This window comes from Microcaecilia unicolor, chromosome 3 (genome assembly GCF_901765095.1).
Source record: "Microcaecilia unicolor chromosome 3, aMicUni1.1, whole genome shotgun sequence".
NCBI lineage: Eukaryota > Metazoa > Chordata > Amphibia > Gymnophiona > Siphonopidae > Microcaecilia > Microcaecilia unicolor.
In genome coordinates, this window is record NC_044033.1 from 471,592,498 (window position 1) to 471,612,640 (window position 20,143).

Below are 20,143 nucleotides of genomic sequence, written 5' to 3' on the forward strand. Positions count from 1 at the left end.
ATAGTAAAAATTGAATAAATATTTGTTATTTATAATTTCACTATTTAAAAGGCCACATGATGGCGCTGTTAGCACATCCTAAAAAATGTTCTTGTACTATAATACATATATTTATATAAAACACTTGCCCCTCTTTTTGAAAAAAAAAAAGGTTTTTGCTTGCACGAGTCCTTAACAACAGCCACAGTACATAGAATGTTGTAAAGGGTCTTGTTTCTCATGCTTGCAGAATTCTACTTGTATTTTTATTTTATTTTGTTTACTACAGGCCAAATGACATAGGATGAAGGCTGTTCGTAATTTACTGATTTATATATTTTCCACCTATCTGCTGGTTATGTTTGGATTTAATACAGCCCAAGACTTTTGGTGTTCAACGTTGGTGAAAGGGGTCATTTATGGATCATATTCTGTAAGTGAAATGTTTCCCAAAAACTTTACAAACTGCACTTGGACCCTGGAAAATCCAGATCCCACCAAATATAGCATCTACCTGAAATTCTCCAAAAAGGACTTCAGCTGCTCCAACTTTTCACTCTTGGCTTATCAGTTTGATCATTTTTCTCATGAAAAAATCCAAGATCTTTTGAAAAATAGCAATTCTATCATGCAAATCTGTGACTCAAAGAATGCATTTATATTTGTACAATATGATAAAAATTTCATTCAGCTCCGAAGGGTGTATCCCACTGATTTTCCAGGATTACAGAAGAAAGATGAGGACCAGAAATCTTTTCTGGAGTTTTTGGTTTTGAATAAGGTGAGCCCAAGCCAATTTGGTTGCCACGTCTTATGCACTTGGTTGGAGAACTGCCTAAAAACCGAGAATGGGAGGACGGAACCTTGTGGAATCGTGTATACAAAGTGCAACTGCCCACAACATTTGGGGGAGTGGGGCTCGGATGACCAGTCACTACTATTGAATAATGTAATCTTGCCCCTAAATGAGCAGACAGAAGGTTGTCTGACCCAGGAGCTGCAAACCACTCAGATCTGCAACCTGTCTCGGGAGGCCCGGCGCCCACCCAAAGAAGGTAAGGGCACCCTCTGGCACTTTCTACTGGAGCTCCTTTCCTCTTTTGGCTTTGAGTTTTTTTGTAGAGTCTGTCATCCACTCACAGAGAGCCAGCACTAGGCAGTGGGAAAAGTGGCTACATGTTTTCAGCAGCCATAAGGGAGGGCCAGGAGGGGGCTTGGCTTCCTTTGCTATCTCTGCACTCTGTTAGGTAATGCACATTAAAAGCATGTATACAAGAGACAGTCAAATAAGTATAGTAATGCACAGATAGAAAAAGCAGTGGAAGAGTTATGCCAAAAAAAACCAAAAAAGCACATAGAGTAAGGAATATACTTAACAAAAGACTCAGGCTGATAAACGGTTCTTTTTCTTGCTACTGAGACACATGGGAGCCCAAAGAGTTAATAATGGCTAGGTATTGCCAACCAGAGATGTAAGGCTGTATTATTTTTCTTTTTGAAAGCAAGTAAGCAATATTGCTTGATTTTAGATTGTACTCTCCTAAATGACAATCTACTGAAAGTAAAGTGCAATTGCCAGTCAGTCCCACACTTTTAGGTAAAGTGTTTTCCATTGCAAGTCAACTTTATAGGACATCTTATTACCAGCTGGAGTGCAGTAGGTGATGATGTCACTAGGGTTGTGCATCACTAGAGCAGCTGGGCCTATACTTCTAGGCAGAAACATGGTTCCAAGCTTAACATTGGGAGCTGTGACAGACCCTCTTTTGACGCCCTGTCATCTCCCTCCCCCAGTTTTATAACCCAACACTTAAAAGTACAACAAGAGACTGAACATCATAGTGTGGAAAATAACTGGCCGCAGTTTTGTTTATTGTAAACAGAACAAGCAAGTATCCATTAGAAAAAAACATACAATCCCACAGCTGAGCGGAAGTATATAAATTTGAATACAGAAATTATTATGCTAACGTCACCACTAAAAAAATTCAACCATTGGTGCTGCCCAATCCAAACCTTGCTATGAGCAGGCATGGACCTCCATGCTAAATTGGCAGGTCAAATGATCCACAAATTAGACTTTGATTTTTCAGATGAGTGAAACATTCAGGTTCTGAACAAATTCCCCTCTCCTTGCAAAACCAAATTAGCTTGGGTGTTCACCAGCTACGGCAAGTACAAGTTCCAGTCAGGTACAGAAAGGATCCACTGTCCAATAACTCAGTGCCCCCATAGAACAATAGTGGGTGGGTGGGCAGGCCACCTCTTGGTGGCAAGGCTATAAATAGGCCAGTTTTGGATTCCAGCTCTGCCATTTCCCTACCAACCTGATTAAAGCATTCTTGGTGCAACATGATTTTAAAGGTAAACAACCAAATAACATCATTTCTCCTTTGTTATGACCTCCAAAGACTGCCTGCCATTCAACCTCTCCCTTCCCTCCAAAAAAAAACAAAATCCTCTAGCACATCCCCTAGTCTCATCTTTTTAAGATTGTCCTTCACCTGCAACCTCTCTAAATCTATAGCCTGCTGTCAAGGAGACCTCAGAAGGTAAGACCAGCACAAACCCCTGTTAAGTGGGGTGCTTGGGTCCAGACCCTCGCACTTGATACAATCAATGCAGGAGGCAACTTAGAAAAGGAATTATTAAAGAATTATACAGAGATTCCCATGGTACTACCTAACTACAAGTTCTTTCCAATATAGCTTTAAAAGTGTCATAAATGTTTTACTATTTATTTATTTTTTATTAGGATTTATTTACTGCCTTTTTGAAGGAATTCATTCATGGCGGTGTACAGCAAGAATAAGTCAAACACAAGGAATAGACAATTAGAGTAGTAAAAATATTCAAACAACAATACAAAGTATGGTATAGTATGCCTCATTACAATGTCAACACAATACACAATTGACAGCATAGGGTGTAAGCAAAGATGGAACAAATAGATAAATAAGATAGAGTAATAGGAATAACATGGTAATTGTAAGCAAATGCATATTTTGAACAGTTAGGGGTCCTTTTACAAAGACGTGCTAGCGTTTTAGCACGTGCTTAAAATAAGCGTGAGCTAAACGCTAGAGAAGCCTATCATATCACTATGGGTGTTTCTAGCATTTAGCACGCACTAATCATTAGCACACACTAAAAATGCTACCGTGCCTTTGTAAAAGACCCCCTTAGATTTTAGTATCTATTTGTCATTACTTTCCAAACAATCTGGCTGGTGCACTTTTTTTTTATTATTATTTGTAATTCCAATTCATTCTGACACTAGAATCTTTAAAGTGACTGATTTACTAAAAAGAATGATTTTTAGATATAAAGATGAATCAGTCAAAACTCACCAATTATGCAATAATGGGAGATCGTGAGCTGTCAAGTGACAAACGATTTTAAAATGAGAGCAACTAGAGACAGCCCACAGATGAGCCTGGCTTGGAAATTCTATAGTCCTTTGCTCGGAGGAAGATGCTTTTTCAGCTCTTGTGTTCTTTTAAAGCTTCTGAGCTATACTATGTATGTAATACTTATCTTTGCAAAAAAAAAAATGGTTAAGGAATGCTTCCATTCTCAGTCATACAAATTAGAGCATAACTAGTATTATTAACATTTTCAGGATGACAAAGAAGAGCAACGTTTAAGAAAAATGAGCTTATTTAAGCTACTACGTTTTAGCTGATATTTTGGAAGATGACGTTAAACTAACAGCCCTCCAGAGAAAAATCTATTGAAGTCATAATCAAATGCGGATAACACTGCTTGGTAGTTTCCAGTGGTCCATGTTTTCCTAATCAGCAGATCTGAATGAAGGAAACAGTTATTTTAAATTCCTTCTTATTTCCTGTAAAAGTCACTGAGAAATACTTGCAATTGCCTGGATGGTATTTAACGCCGTTTAGTACTAATTAGTGTCCTTTGAATAAGTAGCTAAAAATGGAATGTTCAAAACTGACTAATACCGTGATAAAGCACCAGGAAAAAAAACACCCTACAGATTTAACACAATGGCAGATGGATTAATATAAGGCAAACTCCTTACCTGCCAAACAGCCTGTTGTTCTGACCACTGCTGCTTTTAGACAGATGTTTTCTATATCCAGTTTTCACACTTTCAGCATTAGTTTATTTCCATAGGCATCCAGTAATGAAATAGTCCTTTATACATAATGAAGGCAATTCTATGAAATTAGATGCTCAAAATCTAGGTGCTAAGATCATATTCTATAACAGCAAATGAATGCACCCAATCTATTACTAACAAAGCAAGCAGAACACAGAAGAAACATTCTCCACAGTCAAAACCAACATAGTGGAGGTGACAGAAAGTGTTTAATGTAGAACCTTTTATGACTCGACAGGGCCGTGTTTTGGTGACAGGGCCTGCATCAAGAATCTTAGTTCGTAGATTTCATGGTTTTGGCGGGAGTGCATTCACAAAGCGCTGTGATATTTGCGTGTACTTAGAGACACTTTGGCAACTTTGTTGTAGTTTTACTATCTGACTGAAGCGTAGTTCGCACAATATTAGACTCCACTGTTCTTGAAATGTACAAGCTTAGACTCCTGATGCAGGCCCTGGTTTTGTATTGAATACCAGCAAGTCAGCAAATAGGAGCCTTCATTTAGGCTCCACCATTTCTACTTGCTCTATGGCAGGTGTAAATGGGCACAACTAAATGAAGGAATCAGGCACTTGAGAGTATGCAATGAAGTGCCCATGACCTATCCCTGCCTAATCCATGGGGACTCCCCTTTTGCAGTTACGCATTATGTAAGCACCAGGTTGTATAATAATGCCTAAGTGGACTTAGGCGCCTTACTGCTATTTGAGCACCCAAAGTTGGCACAAACGTTTGACGCACTATAAAGAATGAGGGGGAATATTTTTAAATTCTCTAATACAAAAAAGGAGCTGTATACACAACAGAAGTGATCTATTGAATAGTGTTTGCTATTCTTCTATAGGATATGTGATTTATATGAGCTATAATGAGCTGGCGTTGTTTTAAGATGAATCATGAAAGTAGAAGTATTGACAGACATTAGCAGTTTAGAATCTAGATCCATCTGAAATTACCCACTGAGAAGACGTAAGTGCCAAATTAGACATATTTCATCCTAGTCAAGTGTATTTTTATAACAAATAGGAATCTTCTAGTTTCTGTGTGCACAGGTTGCAAAATATATGTCAAATAGCTAAGTCTTAGTAAATAAATATGCATTGGACTTATTTTATCGGCTCTGTGCTTATCGTGTGACATGGGAGGAATAGGGATATACTATATTACAGCCACAGTATGAAATAAAAAAAAAAAACATGCAAAGTTTATATAGTGCATATTCCCCTGAAAAGGTGATTCATGAATATATTTGTTAACATGTAGGAAGAGACCACAATGCTATTTGGGTTAAACATTTTTGACTATGCCAGTGCCATTTTGGGATGGAAACATATTTCTGTGCTTATCCATATAAAAGTAAAGCCACATCTTCCTTAGATTAGCACCTTTGTCTTCACTCTCAGTTCTCACGGACCACCAACAGGTCAGATTTTCAGGATATTCCTAATACATATGTATGAGAGAGTTGCATGCCCACTTCTTCCACTATACACAAATCTCTCTTATACATATTCATTTGGCACATCCTGAAAACCTAACCTACTGGTTGCTCTCAAGGTGTGGGAGTGGAGACCAGGGGCCTCTTTTACTAAGGTGCACTTGCAATTTCCGGCATGGCATATCAGAGGAAGCCCATTGAATTCCTATGGTGTTCCTCTCGTTTGCTGCATGGAAATCACTAGCGTGGTAAACACATTAAATTGCACATTTACATTAGAGTGAGTCTTTCCCATCACAAAATGGGTGACAGTATATGCTCATACAGAATTTTTTTTTTTTTTTTTGTAAACGGCTGCTTACTAATGTCAACATGAGTGCATGGCTATTAATGCAAGAAATAGAAAACTGGTCATTTTAAGGCTTTGGTATAAATGGCCTTAGCGCCACGTGGAAGCACGCAGAGATCACTTTTTATGCAACTTAATAAAAAGGAGCCCTATGCTAGAAAAGACTTGTCATTATGTTCGAGGAGATTGATTTTTCTCTCTAAAAACAATAGCAATCTATGGGTTGAAGTAAGCATTGTTTTTTCTCTAGACAGGAAAATAGATCATTTTGGAATAATTACCCCACTGCATATCCATGCCATGTCAGACATGATGGTACTTGGCTATAGGGCTTGATTTCTGGGGGAATGGTCTGGAATGCAGAGGTGTGCTTCAGGCAGTTTGTAGGAAAGGGGGAAGGGATGTGAGCCTAGGGTAGAACAGAGAACAGTCATTCTGCTCCTAATCCAAACCCTCTTCTGTTGTGCTTGCCCACTCCCTCCCTAGGCTTTGCAATTCCACTTCCTTTTTGTCTGCAAATTAAGGGCTGCCTAGCTGCAATGATTTTAGGCTCTGTGAGAAACTGACCAGAAATTCACACAATCACACATGGTATTATTTTAATTCAGCCATTTACCTGCAAATGTTAGCACAAGCTGACAACTCAATTTGCTATACCTACATACATATTGGCAGACATATTACTATCATTACTGCAGGATGACATCATTTTTAAAATTAAAAATAAACAAACACTCAAAAGATGAAATCTATGTAGAAAAATGGAGCTCAATGTTGATGCTAGTTGCAGCAAGGTTATTGAATAGAAATAGAGGGAGATCATTTTCACTAATGAAAACATTTTTGCTTTTGGGTTTTCTTCACCATTAGGGAACATGAAAATCTGCATTGCCATGTTCATGTCTTTTTTTTTCTGAGTATTTTACAGCTGCATTGAATTTCAGTCAAATAGAAAAAGCTGCCAGATGTGCAGTTTAAATAGTATTGTCCCAGGCTGCTGCAAAATTTGTAAGGAATTTTAACAGAAAAAAAACTTAAATCCTAGGCAGTACAGTACATAGAATGTCTTTATTAGGGGAACGTTTATTTGTTAATGGATTCAGTGAGGTTTTCTTAAATCTACATTTGAACACTACTTGGCTGTGTAGTTCAGAACAGAAACTGGACGTGGATTTTTGTGACTGTGTGATAGCCAAAAATATCTGATTTATTGCACTTCAGAAGGGTTATTATACTTAGGAAACATTCAGATAGCAGCCTATTCTTTTGCTCTGGAATAGTTACAGGCTGGGACTTAAATATGAAAAGAAGAATCACAGTTTTAAGTAAGAATTTCAAAATGGCTTCAATTTACCCGTGCTGTTTTCAGCTGTCACTTGAAGAATGGTAGCCCAATCTCAGTATTTGGTCAGGTATCAAATGTAAAAAACAAACAAACAAAAAAAAACACGGAGATATTTGGGAACATTCAAATGGACAAATAATTGTTTAACATGGCAAGTAAGAAAAATGTGAGATTCATAAAACATGAAGTCAAAAAGACCATTTCGCTTCTGATCTGGCCCTCTAGGGGTTAATCAACCAGACACATGGATTATGGGACCCTTTTACTAAGTTATGGGGTCCTTTTACTAAGGTGTGCCGAAAAGTGGCCTGTGCTGGTGTAGACGTGTGTATTGGACACACACAGGTTCATTTTTCAGTGCACCTGCAAAAAAGGCCTTTTTTGGGCCAAAAATGGACATGCGGCAAAATGAAAATTGGCGCGTGTCCATTTTGGGCTTGAGACTTTGCATTAACTGGGCAGTAATCATCAGCGCGCATACAATGCCGATTACTGCTCGGTTAGTGCCGCACACCGAAAATTTCCGGCACACATAAAAAATGAAATTACAGCCCGGGTCATGCAATAGCCAAGCGGTAGTTCCGAATTGGTGTGCATTGGGCATGCATAGGCATTTACGTGGCTTAGTAAAAGGGTCCCTATGTTAGACTCTAATATATTTTTAATGCAACAAAAAATGGAGTCCTGCAGGACACGCTCATATGTCCTGTGATACCTTCAAAATGTGCTTGTGCTAAAAAAATATGTTTATTTCTTTTGAGAGGGCATGTCAGGGATGGAGAGTGGGTGTTCCTGTGCTAACCAGTTAGTGCAGTTAAATTACCACACACTAACTGGTTATCACACAGATAACGTGTCAGCCCTTATGGCCTATAAAATGGCTGGTGATAAGTACAATAATTTTTTTTAATGGCTGCATGCTAATGGAAACATTAGCACATGATTCAACACATATATCTCCTAGCAAGCATTATTAATGTTTATATTTTTATGAAATGGTTTCAATATTTTTTACAGACACTTATCTTAAATTTTTAAAGGACTCTCAGGAGCGCTTAATTCAAACATGCAGTCAAATCCTGCCATTGCAGCAAAAGCAACTACTTGTAGTCGTCATCGGTCCTTAATTTTTAACAATTTTAACATTGTTAGTGCCATTTAGCTTATATGTACGGACCCACTGCCAACACGGCAATTCATTTTAAACAATGGAAAAAAGAAGCCATTTTGATGGTTGTAGTAAAAATGGCCTTAGCATGTGGAAAAGACCCATACAAGGGTATATGCTAAGGCCACTTTTAATCACGGCTTTGGAAGAGGACTTCTATATTTGCCACTAGGGGACCTACACTCTATCTATATTTACTAGGCAGGGGTAACATTTGAGGCCTTGCTTTTTGTTGTATAACTTATAGAAATGATTTATAGTAGTAGTAGTAGTAGTAGTAATTAGGGTTGATGTTCTAACCCAGGGAAATCTTTCTGGAAATGACCTGATATCAGGAGCGGTAGCTCTCAGGCCAACTTCCATGCAAAAATGTTAGCAAGAAATTGCTATTTTGCAAAAAGCAACAACTTGAAGAGTACCTAGGTTTTATGAGCTATTGCCAATTTCTGTGACTTTCCATATAAAACTTAATTAATACTGAATTGCTGATGAGCTGATCTGCACAAATTTTCAGTTCACTAGCAATTTTGAGGAAGCTTTGTGAATGGGGTTGCATACGTAATTAGCACATGCTAAAATCACTACATAGCGTCTTCTAAATTTCACCAATACAATAACAATTTATTTGCCAATTTTGTTTGTGTTGTTTGTGAACCCATTCACATTTTAATACGTAAACCCCGTTGCTTTCTACTAGAGGAAACATCCATTTTCTTCATTTTGTTTACTTTCTATTGAAAACTAGAGAAATGTGAAGATGTTTCCTTTTACTCTATCATTTAAATGAAATGGGATATGAAATTAGTAACAGAATGTGATTTGGGATGGTTGTTTCAGGGTTCATTCTCCCTGCTTTTAAAGAGACTGTACCATTATCACAGCCAGGGATCATGGCCCTCCTCATTTTAACGGTGGTTCAGTAAGGGGTCCTTTTACAAAGCCGTGGGAAAAAGTGGCCTGTGGTAGTGTGGGCGTGTCTTTCAGGCGCATGCTGGGCCTTTTTTTTACCATGGCTGGGAAAAAGGCTATATTTTAATGGACTGAGAAATGGGCCTGTGCTAATATTAAATTAATATTAAAACTAGCACGCAGCTATTTACAGCTTGAGCACTTACTGCCACTCATTGACTTAGTGGAAAGGGCTCACGCGCTACCCACATGGTAACCATGCAGCGTGCACCAACATGGGCGCACTGTCGGTTACTGCCAAGAGCGCCCCCAGTAGCAGAAAATAGAAAATCATTTTCTACTGTGGGATTCGACACATGCCATACTTGGAATTACCACAGGTGCACATGCTACCCCAGTGGTAGTGCTGATTGGGCATGCACTACCCACAAGTTAGCCCTCCCACGCAGTGACGATCCTAGGTCAGCTGCCACCTGGGGCGGATCGCCGATGCGCACCCCCCCCCCAGGTGCAGCACGACTCCCGTCCGGCGCAATGACACCCCCCCCAGCGCATCAACCCCACCCCCCCGGGTGCATTCTTGGCTTCTGGGAGCAGCCGCGTGGCTCTCGGCTCCGCTGGCTCCCTGCTCCCTCTGTCCCGGAATAGGAAGTAACCTGTTCCGGGCAGAGGGAGCAGGGAAACAGCGGAGCCGACAGGTGTGTGGCTGCTCTCTGCACCCCTCCAGCGGCGTGCACCCGGGGCAGACCGCCATGCCCTTGTTACGCTGCTGCTTCCACGCCTTTGTAAAAGGGCCCCTATACCTTTCTGCTGCATATACTCTCATCGTACTTTCCATACCTGTCCCTCCCTCTTATGTTGACATGCTCTCTCATACACACATATTGGGGTACATTCTATATATGGCACAAAAAAACTGGTTCTGAAAAAGCAGTATTCTATAAGCTGCAGTTAAATTTAGACATGGTTTATAGAATAGCGCTTATGCCTGGGAATCGCGCCTAACTTTAGTCATGGCCACTTGCACCAACTGAAACGTAGTGCAAATGTACGTGGTTAAATTAGGTGCATATCCCTGTTATTGTATAACAACACACCTAAATGCTAGAAACACCCCTGTTCCGTCTATGATCCTCCTATTTCCATGCCCCCTTTCTTTTACTTGCTTGTAAAATTTAGGTGCAGATCCCACGCCTAAATTTACGTGTGTAAGTTCCATTTATATCAAATTAGTGCCAATAATTGCTTGTGAAAAAGCCAATTATTGGCACTAATTGACTCATTCCATTATTTTGTGCACACAAACCACCGGATTCTATATATCATGCCTAGCATTCCGTGCTGAAAGCCAATCAGCGTTTTTAATAGAACTTAAGCAATAATGAGCATTAATTGGCAATAATTAGAATTTACGTGCACAACTTGCTAAGCATATTCGGTAATGCACAGTGCCTAAATTCTAAAGGGTAGAGCCAAAAAGGGGCGTGGTTATTGGCAGGGAAATGGACGTTTCATGGGCATTCTAAAATTGACGTGCACTGTTATAGAATATGTCCCTCTACAGCTAAATAATATATTCTATGTAATGATTTTCTGTATGTTTTTGATGTAACCTGCTTTGGTTTAAGGCAGGACGTAAATATGAAAAATAAATAAATGATAAATAAATCTACATGCTGGAATCTACACCACATTTTCTTTGGTGTAAATGGATGCACATACTTCTAGATGTTGGGATATCAACTAAGAGCTTATAGAGTACGCTTTGGTGAAAATGTATTCCTCGTGGATTTTACAGGCGCCATATATAGAATCTAGCCCAAACTGGGTGTGTGCCCAACTTTTCACATGCAGTTTTTGGTGACTTTTATAGAATTAGGGGAATTATCTCCCGATTTCTATCTAGGTCACTCAAAGTTGGGTGCAGATCTCAGATGTGTGCATAAACTAATCAGTCAAATACCCCTGGATTCTATACAGTGCGCACAGAGATCAGTGCTGAAATTTGCCTAGATTCTATAACAATGCACATACTTTAACAAGCAAATGAGCGCTGATAGCAACATAAACTTTAATGAGCATTAATTGGCACTGATTAGAATTTAGGCGCACAACTCGCTAAGCATATTCTGTAACATGTGCAGGCAAAAAGGGGCATGGTTATGGGCAGGGAAATGGGCATTTCGTCGGCGTTCCAAAATTTACATGCCTATTTATAGAATATGGCCTAGTGCGCTTAAATCAACGTGCAGGGATTTACACCACGTTTTTATTGGTGCAAATGGATGTGCATAGAATACGCTTAGTCAGTACTGAATTCAGTGCCGATTTTTTAGGCCCATATAGAGAATCTCTTCCTTAGGGGCTAACAATCAATTATTTGTGTTAATTGGAGTCTCAGCGACAGCATATTACTCCTGTTTTGAAATGTTTGCAATGATTACCAGTATGATTTCAGATTGTGTTTAAAATTTTAGTGTTGGTTTATGTTTGTTTGTTTGTTTTAATCATGAGATGTCTTATTATTTTTCTCAAGTTTTACAGATACATCAGCCAGCAAGGCTGTTGAGGTCTGATGGGGAAAATTGCTTTGTGTGCCACTTTTGAATAGGATTCATTTTATGTGAACACAAGGGAAGCACCTTTGTCAGCTGCAGGTTCTCTACTTTGGAATAAGTTGCTCTATGTTTTGAGACATTTACAGAAGATTACAGTTTTTAAGACATGTTTAGAAGGATCTTATGTTTCTTTTAATGTAGACCAATTTTATTGAATTTTAACTCACATGAAATAACTGAAACAATAGCAGAATGTATATTCTGCTGTAATTTGTCTTTTTATGATTATGAATAAATAAATGAAAATAAGCATAAAAATGTAATTTTGTATTTTCTTCCATGTGCTATCCATAGTGCGTACTCTTTTGAAAGATTACACACTCTTAAAAAACATTACTCCCATGAGGACAGAATGAAAAAGAAAAAATGAATATTCCCAGAAGTGAAATAGGAAATGACACAACATGAAAATTCCCTTATCGATAAGTCAGTGGGCGGTGGGAAGGGCTTAAGCTGTAAATATGATTATACTCATACATTGTAATCGACCACATCATCAAACCTATTGCAGGAGACAGAGGAAATTAAAAGATAAGGTCAGTGACCCAGCATTAGGCAGTCACAAGCACAAATGGGCGGTGGCCCAGCATAGCAGGAATAGGAGGTAGGAGGGAGTGGGGAGGGTGAAAGGAAGTATAGAAGAGCTGCAAGCACAGGCAAGTTAGGAAAGGGATAAGTAAGGGGGAGGCACAATGTGGGGTACAAATGTAATAAATAATAAAGAATAGAGGACCTATAGGGAGGCAGAACAAGACAGGAAGTCTGGAAGGTGGGGAAAGAGGTGACCTCTGGGAGCCAGAAGGGCAGTGCCTGCAAGGTGCATTCACCATTTTAGCCTGCTGCTCCTACAGCTCTGCTCCATTCCACTGAAACATTTGGTAAATTCTGTTTAATCTCTTTCTTTTCTTGCCTTTTGCGTTGTTTGGTTCAGGGTGCCTTCTCTGTAGGTCGTTGGTTGTGGCCAGGAAGGGAGCACAGGGGTTTGGCTCACAGTAGAGGGCTGAAGTGCAGTGGGCTGCACAGGCGCAGGTCGGCCGTTTGACTATTTACAGTGCTGGTATGGGGGTCCTCACTGCTTGACTTGCCCTTTTCAGGATCTGTGTCTTCTGGATAGGGTGTAATGTGTGTATAGAGAGGCAAAGTGCTGGTGAGCATGCCAGCTGCCATGGTGAGAACAGCATGGTTCCCTTTTAAAGAATGGTGCTGCTGGATTGGTTGGGAATCAGTATGCATTTGTGGCTCTGGCAGACGGGATTCCTCTCCTGCATGTGCGGAGCAAACCATGGTCGCAGGTAAAATGACTGTGCTGCTGTGATGGGTGGTGTCTGCAAAATCATGATGAGCCATCAGCGGTGCACTCTGGGGGCACAATTAACGTCAGCTGTACTGGGACCAGGCATTGTTTGAGGGTGGATTGCAGGCAAGTTTCAATTTAAAAATGTGTTTGTGCCAGTGGCCTGGATTTATTATATAATTTAGGGTTCAGTATGGCCCCTGGGCGTCAGGCAGCATCTAGATAAGGGATGCCCCCTTCTCTGTGAACCATCAGGTTGTGGGTTGGTGACCATGAAAGGGCATGCGTTGCGCATGGTCACATCTTGGAATGTGGACTATTTTTAGGCCTTCGAGTTATGCCGTGGTCCTCCTCAAAAAGAAGGTGTGTTTTTCCCTTGCATGCACGTGACTCTGTGAATGTGCCGCTTTGATGCACAAATCGCAGTGTCAGGTTGGGGGACATGTGTTAGCTCATAGTGTCCCTGATCAGTCTGTGGGTTGATTGTGAATCGCTGCATATAGGGCCATTCTGTGCAAGCCAGGCGGCAGAGAGGGGGTTCCAGGTGAATCACTACAGCACCTTGCGGTCATCTTAGGAGGGGTTATAATACTGCGCAATTCAGTTATTGTGACAGCCATACTGGTGAGGTCTTAGGACACTCAGTGCGCAGGTGGCTATTTTATGTCCCCCCTCCCCCCCAAAAAATACTCATTCCACCTATAGTATAACAGGAAAGAACGCCTTTTCAAATCCATCCGCCAGCAAGTTGGTTGTACTTAAAAGTGTTACAGATCAATAATTAATGTTTTTGGATTTATAAAAAAAAAATGTCCTCCTCTTGTATGAAGAAAGGCTAAAGAGGTTAGGGCTCTCTTCAGCTTGGAAAAGAGACAGATGAGGGGAGATATGATTGAGCTCTACAAAATCCTGAGTAGTGTAGAACGAGTAGAAGTAAATCAAATTTTACTTATCCAAAAGTACAAAAACTAGGGGACATTTGAGGAAGTTGCACGAAATATTTTTAAAACAAATAAGAGGAAGTATTTTTTTCACTCCACAAATAGTTAAGCTCTGGAATTCTTTGCCGGAGGAGGTGGTAAAAGTAGTTAGCGTATCTGGGTTTTAAAAAGGTTTGGACAAATTCCTGGAGGAAAAGTCCATAGTCTGGTATTAAGACAGAGATAGGAAGCAACTGCTTGCCCTTGGATCTGTGGTATGGAATGATTCTACGATCTGGGTTTTACATGATTTTTATTCTACCTCCGTTTAGGAGGGGTAGTTTGGTTTCTGACACGTTTTCAGCTGGCAGTGAGGGAAAGGGGCTTCTTTACCTCTGGCTTATACACATCTACTTCTCATTGTTCCTAAAGACAGAGGACTGTTGTAGATGCTTAAAGTGAATGCCACACTGATTTACAACTCTAAAATAAACAAACCAAAGAATAAAATAAAATAAAAATAGAAAAAACAGCAGGTGTTTTGATGAAATAAAAACATGTCTGAAATAGAGGAATAAGCCTGCCTCCTGCCATAGAGGTATTTAAATGTCATATCTGCCCTCTCCCACCCTTCTTCCAAAGCATACAGAGATCTTAAAGTCTTCCTATATGCTTTTTGACAAAGATAGTACAGGACAGGTTGGCACTGTAGTCACTCACAATGCAAAATGAGTTGGCATAGGCAATTACATCATTTTTTTTTTCAAATAAAAAAGGGGCATCTTCTCCAAGCACAGCACAATCATAAGGCATGCATACATCAGTAGGAAGTTTGAAAGCAGAAAGGCAGAATACATAGAAAAGAGAAGAAATGCAGACTAACAAAGGATAGGACAGCCTAGAACAGTATGACAAAAACTGGTTGGTAAATGCAGAAAATGCAACAAGGAGCCAGACTTAGATCACAAAACTAAAATGAGGTTGCAGCACTTACACAAACATACAGAAACAGCAGCAGCAGCCATGGCCTCTGAACAAGCTGGACCAAGTGCAATACCGGAAGACAATGCAAGAACAGAATAAATATGATACCAGCAAGCCAGACAGATACAAACATCACGTGAAAACAATACTTTCAGGCATGAGACTTTTAATGAAAAAAACTTACAGGGTGGTTGCACTTTACTAATGACAGCAGTCCTCCAGATTCTTGTCATTTTCAGGGTCTTCCCGGAACAGTTGTGACCCCTAAAATTATACAAACTGGCCTTCTTTGCAACAGAAGGAGGGCGCCCAGCTCTGGGATAGAAATCAGCAAAATTAAAAAATACACATATTTTAAAAATAAGGAAAAAATATTCATATGTATGGAGTATAGCATGGGCATCTAATCCCAAAGTACATACCAGACTTATCAAAATTAGGGGACCTGTTTACGAAGCAGCGTTATAGGCACATTAACATTTTTAAGGTGTGTTAACCATATACGTGCCTACAATATCCCTACAGATGCCTACATGCTTAGTGTGTGCGCTAAAAAAACTAACACACCTTAGTAAATAGGGCCATAGGTGAACATTCAGCATACATAATGATGTACAGTACTTGAAAAAGACAATTGTATAGTATTTAGGTCTAGGTAGTATAAAAACACTGTAAGTAAATATTGGGAAATTGGAAGAAACTGAGGCTGGTTTGGGGACCCACCAGCAATAAACTTTATGCTACCTATATTTAGAAGGACAAGCAAAAGAAAAGGGATAGGTTAACATCTATCTGAGTGCCTCTGTCAATGAACACTGTGGTTCTCAATCTGAGAATAAACATAGAACATGATGACTGTTTTCTCAATACTCTTTCCAAAAATACTAGGACTAGGGGACATGTGATGAAGCTACAAAGTAGTAAATTTAATATGAATCAGAGAAAATGTTTCTTCACTCAACATGTAATTAAACTCTGGAATTTGTTGCCAGAGAATATGGTAAAGGCAGTTAGCTTAGCGGGGGTTAAAAAAGGTCTGGATGGCTTCCTAAAGGAAAAGTCCATAGACCATTATTAAATTGACTTGGGGAAAATCCACCAGTCCTCAGTGTCTCACAGTATACTTATTATTAACCTATTTGTTGGCATTTGCCGTCCTGAGGTCAAATTTTCTATATTCAGAATAAAACATTGTGTTTGGTCTGCTAGTCCAATTGGGTATATAGAAATAAGGGTCAGCAAAGAGTATCTGAATAATATCATTTTACAGCATTAACTGGGCTTTCTTCACTTATCTAATGAGTGAACATTCTCTCCAGTACTTTTTACAGATACATTAATTCAATAAAAATAATTATCATCTACAATTTATACACTCTTATTTGCATAAATTTAGAATAACATTAAAAATAGTTGATCTTCACAAATTGCTATTCTTTATGGTCTCCCTTCCAGCTTCTAAATGGGTGATTGAACCTATTGAGTTTATGTCTATAGGTACATCATACCTGATCTGTTCATCAGCAAATGAATATATTTGACCCTTGTGACTGAACTTTCAAGTATATCTGCATTTTCTCAGCTTCACTGACCTAATGTTGATTTTAAAAACTGACATTTGTTTGGTTACAGTTCACATTCTAAAAATGAAGATCATTCCTGCATCTTATTGCTAAACTCATGATGTTTGTCTTCAGATATTCTTTGAATTAAATTATCTAAAACATTTATTTTAAAAAGGGCCGCATCGTTTTAACAAACATTTTCTTACTTAAACATATTCTTTGTACAAATATAAATTTACTGGGTCCTTTTTACTAAAGGTACATTTTGCAGTTACCGAACATTTCATGCAAACATTAATGTGTGCTATATTCAAAACCTATGTACTAAATGCGGGGCACACAGTTATGTCATTATTGCCTGGTTATTGCGTGAGTCTTTACCATTAGGCCAATAGCTGGTGGTAAGGTCTCAGACCCAAAATGGATGCACGGCAATTTTCATTTTGCCGCATATCCATTTTCGGCAAAAAAAGGCGCTGAAAAATGGATCGGTGTGTGCCCAAAACCCACGCCTACACTACCACAAGCCATTTTTCGGTGTGCCTTTGTAAAAGGACCCAAAAAGAACTAACATAAGTTTACTATGAATTTTAATCCTAAGAAATAAATCTTTGTCAGTTAATAGTTTACTCAGATAACAATATATATACAGAAAATTGAAAGCTTGATAAAGTTATCATATCAACTATTGTTATCAGAGTAAACTATTAACTGGCAAAGATTTATTTCTTAGAATTAAATGTCATAGTTAATTTATGTTAGTTCTTTTTGTGTCTATGGGATATGCTTTACCAATTTAAGGTGTCAAAAAAGTCACTTGAGTGACAATCAGCCTTATTTTTGAAAGTGATGGGCACCCAGATTTCGACCCAAATCGGGAGATAGGCGCCTATCTCGCAAAGGCGCACAAATCAGTATAATCGAAAGCCAATTTTGGGCGTCTTCAACTGCAATCTGTCGCGGAAACGGGCAGTTGACGGGGGCATGTCGGAGGCTTGGTGAAGGCGGGACTGGGGCGTGTTTATCGGCTGAGGAGAGATGGGCGCCTTTGGCCGATAATTGAGAAAAGAAAGGCGTTTTTAGCGCGAATTTGGGTCATTTTTATTGGACTCTTTTTTTTTCACGAACAAGTCCCAAGAAAGTGCCCTAAATGACCACATGCCCACCGGAGGGAATCGGGGATGATCACCCCTGACTCCCCCAGTGGTCACTAACCCCCTCCCAGCATTAAAAAAAAACTTTAATATTTTTTCTAGCCTCTATGCCAGCCTCAAATGCCATACCCAGCTCCATCACAGCAGTATGCAGGTCCCTGGAGCAATTGTTAGTGGGTGCAGTGGACTTCAGGCAGGTGGACCCAGGCCCATGTGGTGGTAAATGGGAGCCCATAAATGGGAGCCCTCCAAACCGCCCCCAAAACCCACTGTACCCACATGTAGGTGCCCCCCTTCGGCCATAAGTGCTATGGTAATGGTGTAGAGTTGTGGGCAGTGGGTTTTGGGGGGGATTTGAGAGGCTCAGCACCCAAGGGATCGGAGCTATGGACTTGGGAGGTATTTGTTTTTTTAATTGTTACAAGTGCCCCCTAGGGTGCCCGGTTGGTGTCCTGGCATGTGAGGGGGACCAGTGCACTATGAATCCTGGCCCCTCCCACAACCCAATGCCTTGGATTTGTTTGTTTTTGAGCTGGGCGCCTTCAGTTTCCATTATCACTGAAAAATGAAACCGCCCAGCTCAAATACACACAATTCCGATGCATTTGCCAAGTACAAACCATATTATCGAAAAAAAAGATGTGCACCCATTTTTTTTCGAAAATATGGTCTGGCCCGCCCCTTCACGTACCCGTTCTCGGACATAGAGATGGGCGTTCGCGTTCGATTATGCCCCTCCACGTAGCTTAGTGCTTACAGCTAAGGGTTAATATATTATATTTTTTTTTCAAAAACTTGATAGCAGAATCTAATATAAACTGCTAAATGTGTTCAGTGATTGAAAACGCTTTGGCTCCTGTAGAGAAATTAACTTTCAAAGGCACTAAGGCTTAAGAAATCCATGTCAGCAAATAATTCCCTTCCTTTCAACTGCTGATTTTACTGACAGTCCATATTTCTTCCACTACATTAGAAGTACAGTTTTCAGCAACCTGACACATTCTGACTCTGCTCTAACCTGTGACTTTTGCTCACTCCAGTACACTCTCTTCCAGATACCCCCACTTGACTCATGGTTTCTAGCTCAACAGTAGCTACATCAGCAGTGATTTTGAGAATGCAAAGCCGTGGTAGTGATTACCGCTCACCCAATGTGATGAAGCCCATAGAAATTGAATGGGCTTTATTGCATTGTTATGTGCTCAGAACCAACTATGCTCCCCTTTGTGATTAACTTCACTGTTGGGTCACATACTCCATCACTGCATATGGAAAGGCTCTCAGTACACCTCTATATCATTCAATAATACCAAAACGTTTTGTATTTATCTTGATGGAAAATGGTTATTTACAAGGAAGAGAAAGCTGAGTTGTAAGACCTTTCATCTGTTCCTCCTGAATATGAAGCCGTGAATATGCTGAAACTTGGATCCAAGTCAGAGAGGCAATAATATTTTGAGAATTGACCTTTAACGATGATTTATATATTGAAGGATATTTTGGGATGTTTTGCGCACAGTAACATAAATTGGGACTACACTCCAGTCACACTGTGACTTTTCCAGCACGATAAAGTACAAATGTATCGAACAAAATTTTTTTTGAATTGTTGAATTAAGTACATAAGTACATAAGTACATAAGTAGTGCCATACTGGGAAAGACCAAAGGTCCATCTAGCCCAGCATCCTGTCACCGACAGTGGCCAATCCAGGTCAAGGGCACCTGGCACGCTCCCCAAACGTAAAAACATTCCAGACAAGTTATACCTAAAAATGCGGAATTTTTCCAAGTCCATTTAATAGCGGTCTATGGACTTGTCCTTTAGGAATCTATCTAACCCCTTTTTAAACTCCGTCAAGCTAACCGCCCGTACCACGTTCTCCGGCAACGAATTCCAGAGTCTAATTACACGTTGGGTGAAGAAAAATTTTCTCCGATTCGTTTTAAATTTACCACACTGTAGCTTCAACTCATGCCCTCTAGTCCTATTATTTTTGGATAGCGTGAACAGTCGCTTCACATCCACCCGATCCATTCCACTCATTATTTTATACACTTCTATCATATCTCCCCTCAGCCGTCTCTTCTCCAAGCTGAAAAGCCCTAGCCTTCTCAGCCTCTCTTCATAGGAAAGTCGTCCCATCCCCACTATCATTTTCGTCGCCCTTCGCTGTACCTTTTCCAATTCTACTATATCTTTTTTGAGATACGGAGACCAGTACTGAACACAATACTCCAGGTGCGGTCGCACCATGGAGTGATACAACGGCATTATAACATCCGCACACCTG

At 39.9% G+C, this 20,143-nt stretch overlaps 1 protein-coding gene across 1 annotated transcript in view; it reads left to right on the forward strand.

Moving 5' to 3' along the window:
- Positions 1-283: 283 nt before the first annotated feature.
- The window catches only part of ADGRB3 (adhesion G protein-coupled receptor B3), a 1,672,438-nt gene continuing 1,652,578 nt past the window's right edge, over positions 284-20,143 (forward strand). Inside the window, exon 1 of the mRNA XM_030199002.1 lies at positions 284-1,034. Coding sequence (XP_030054862.1) covers positions 284-1,034 — 751 coding nt within the window. The remainder of the gene's footprint in view (positions 1,035-20,143) is intronic.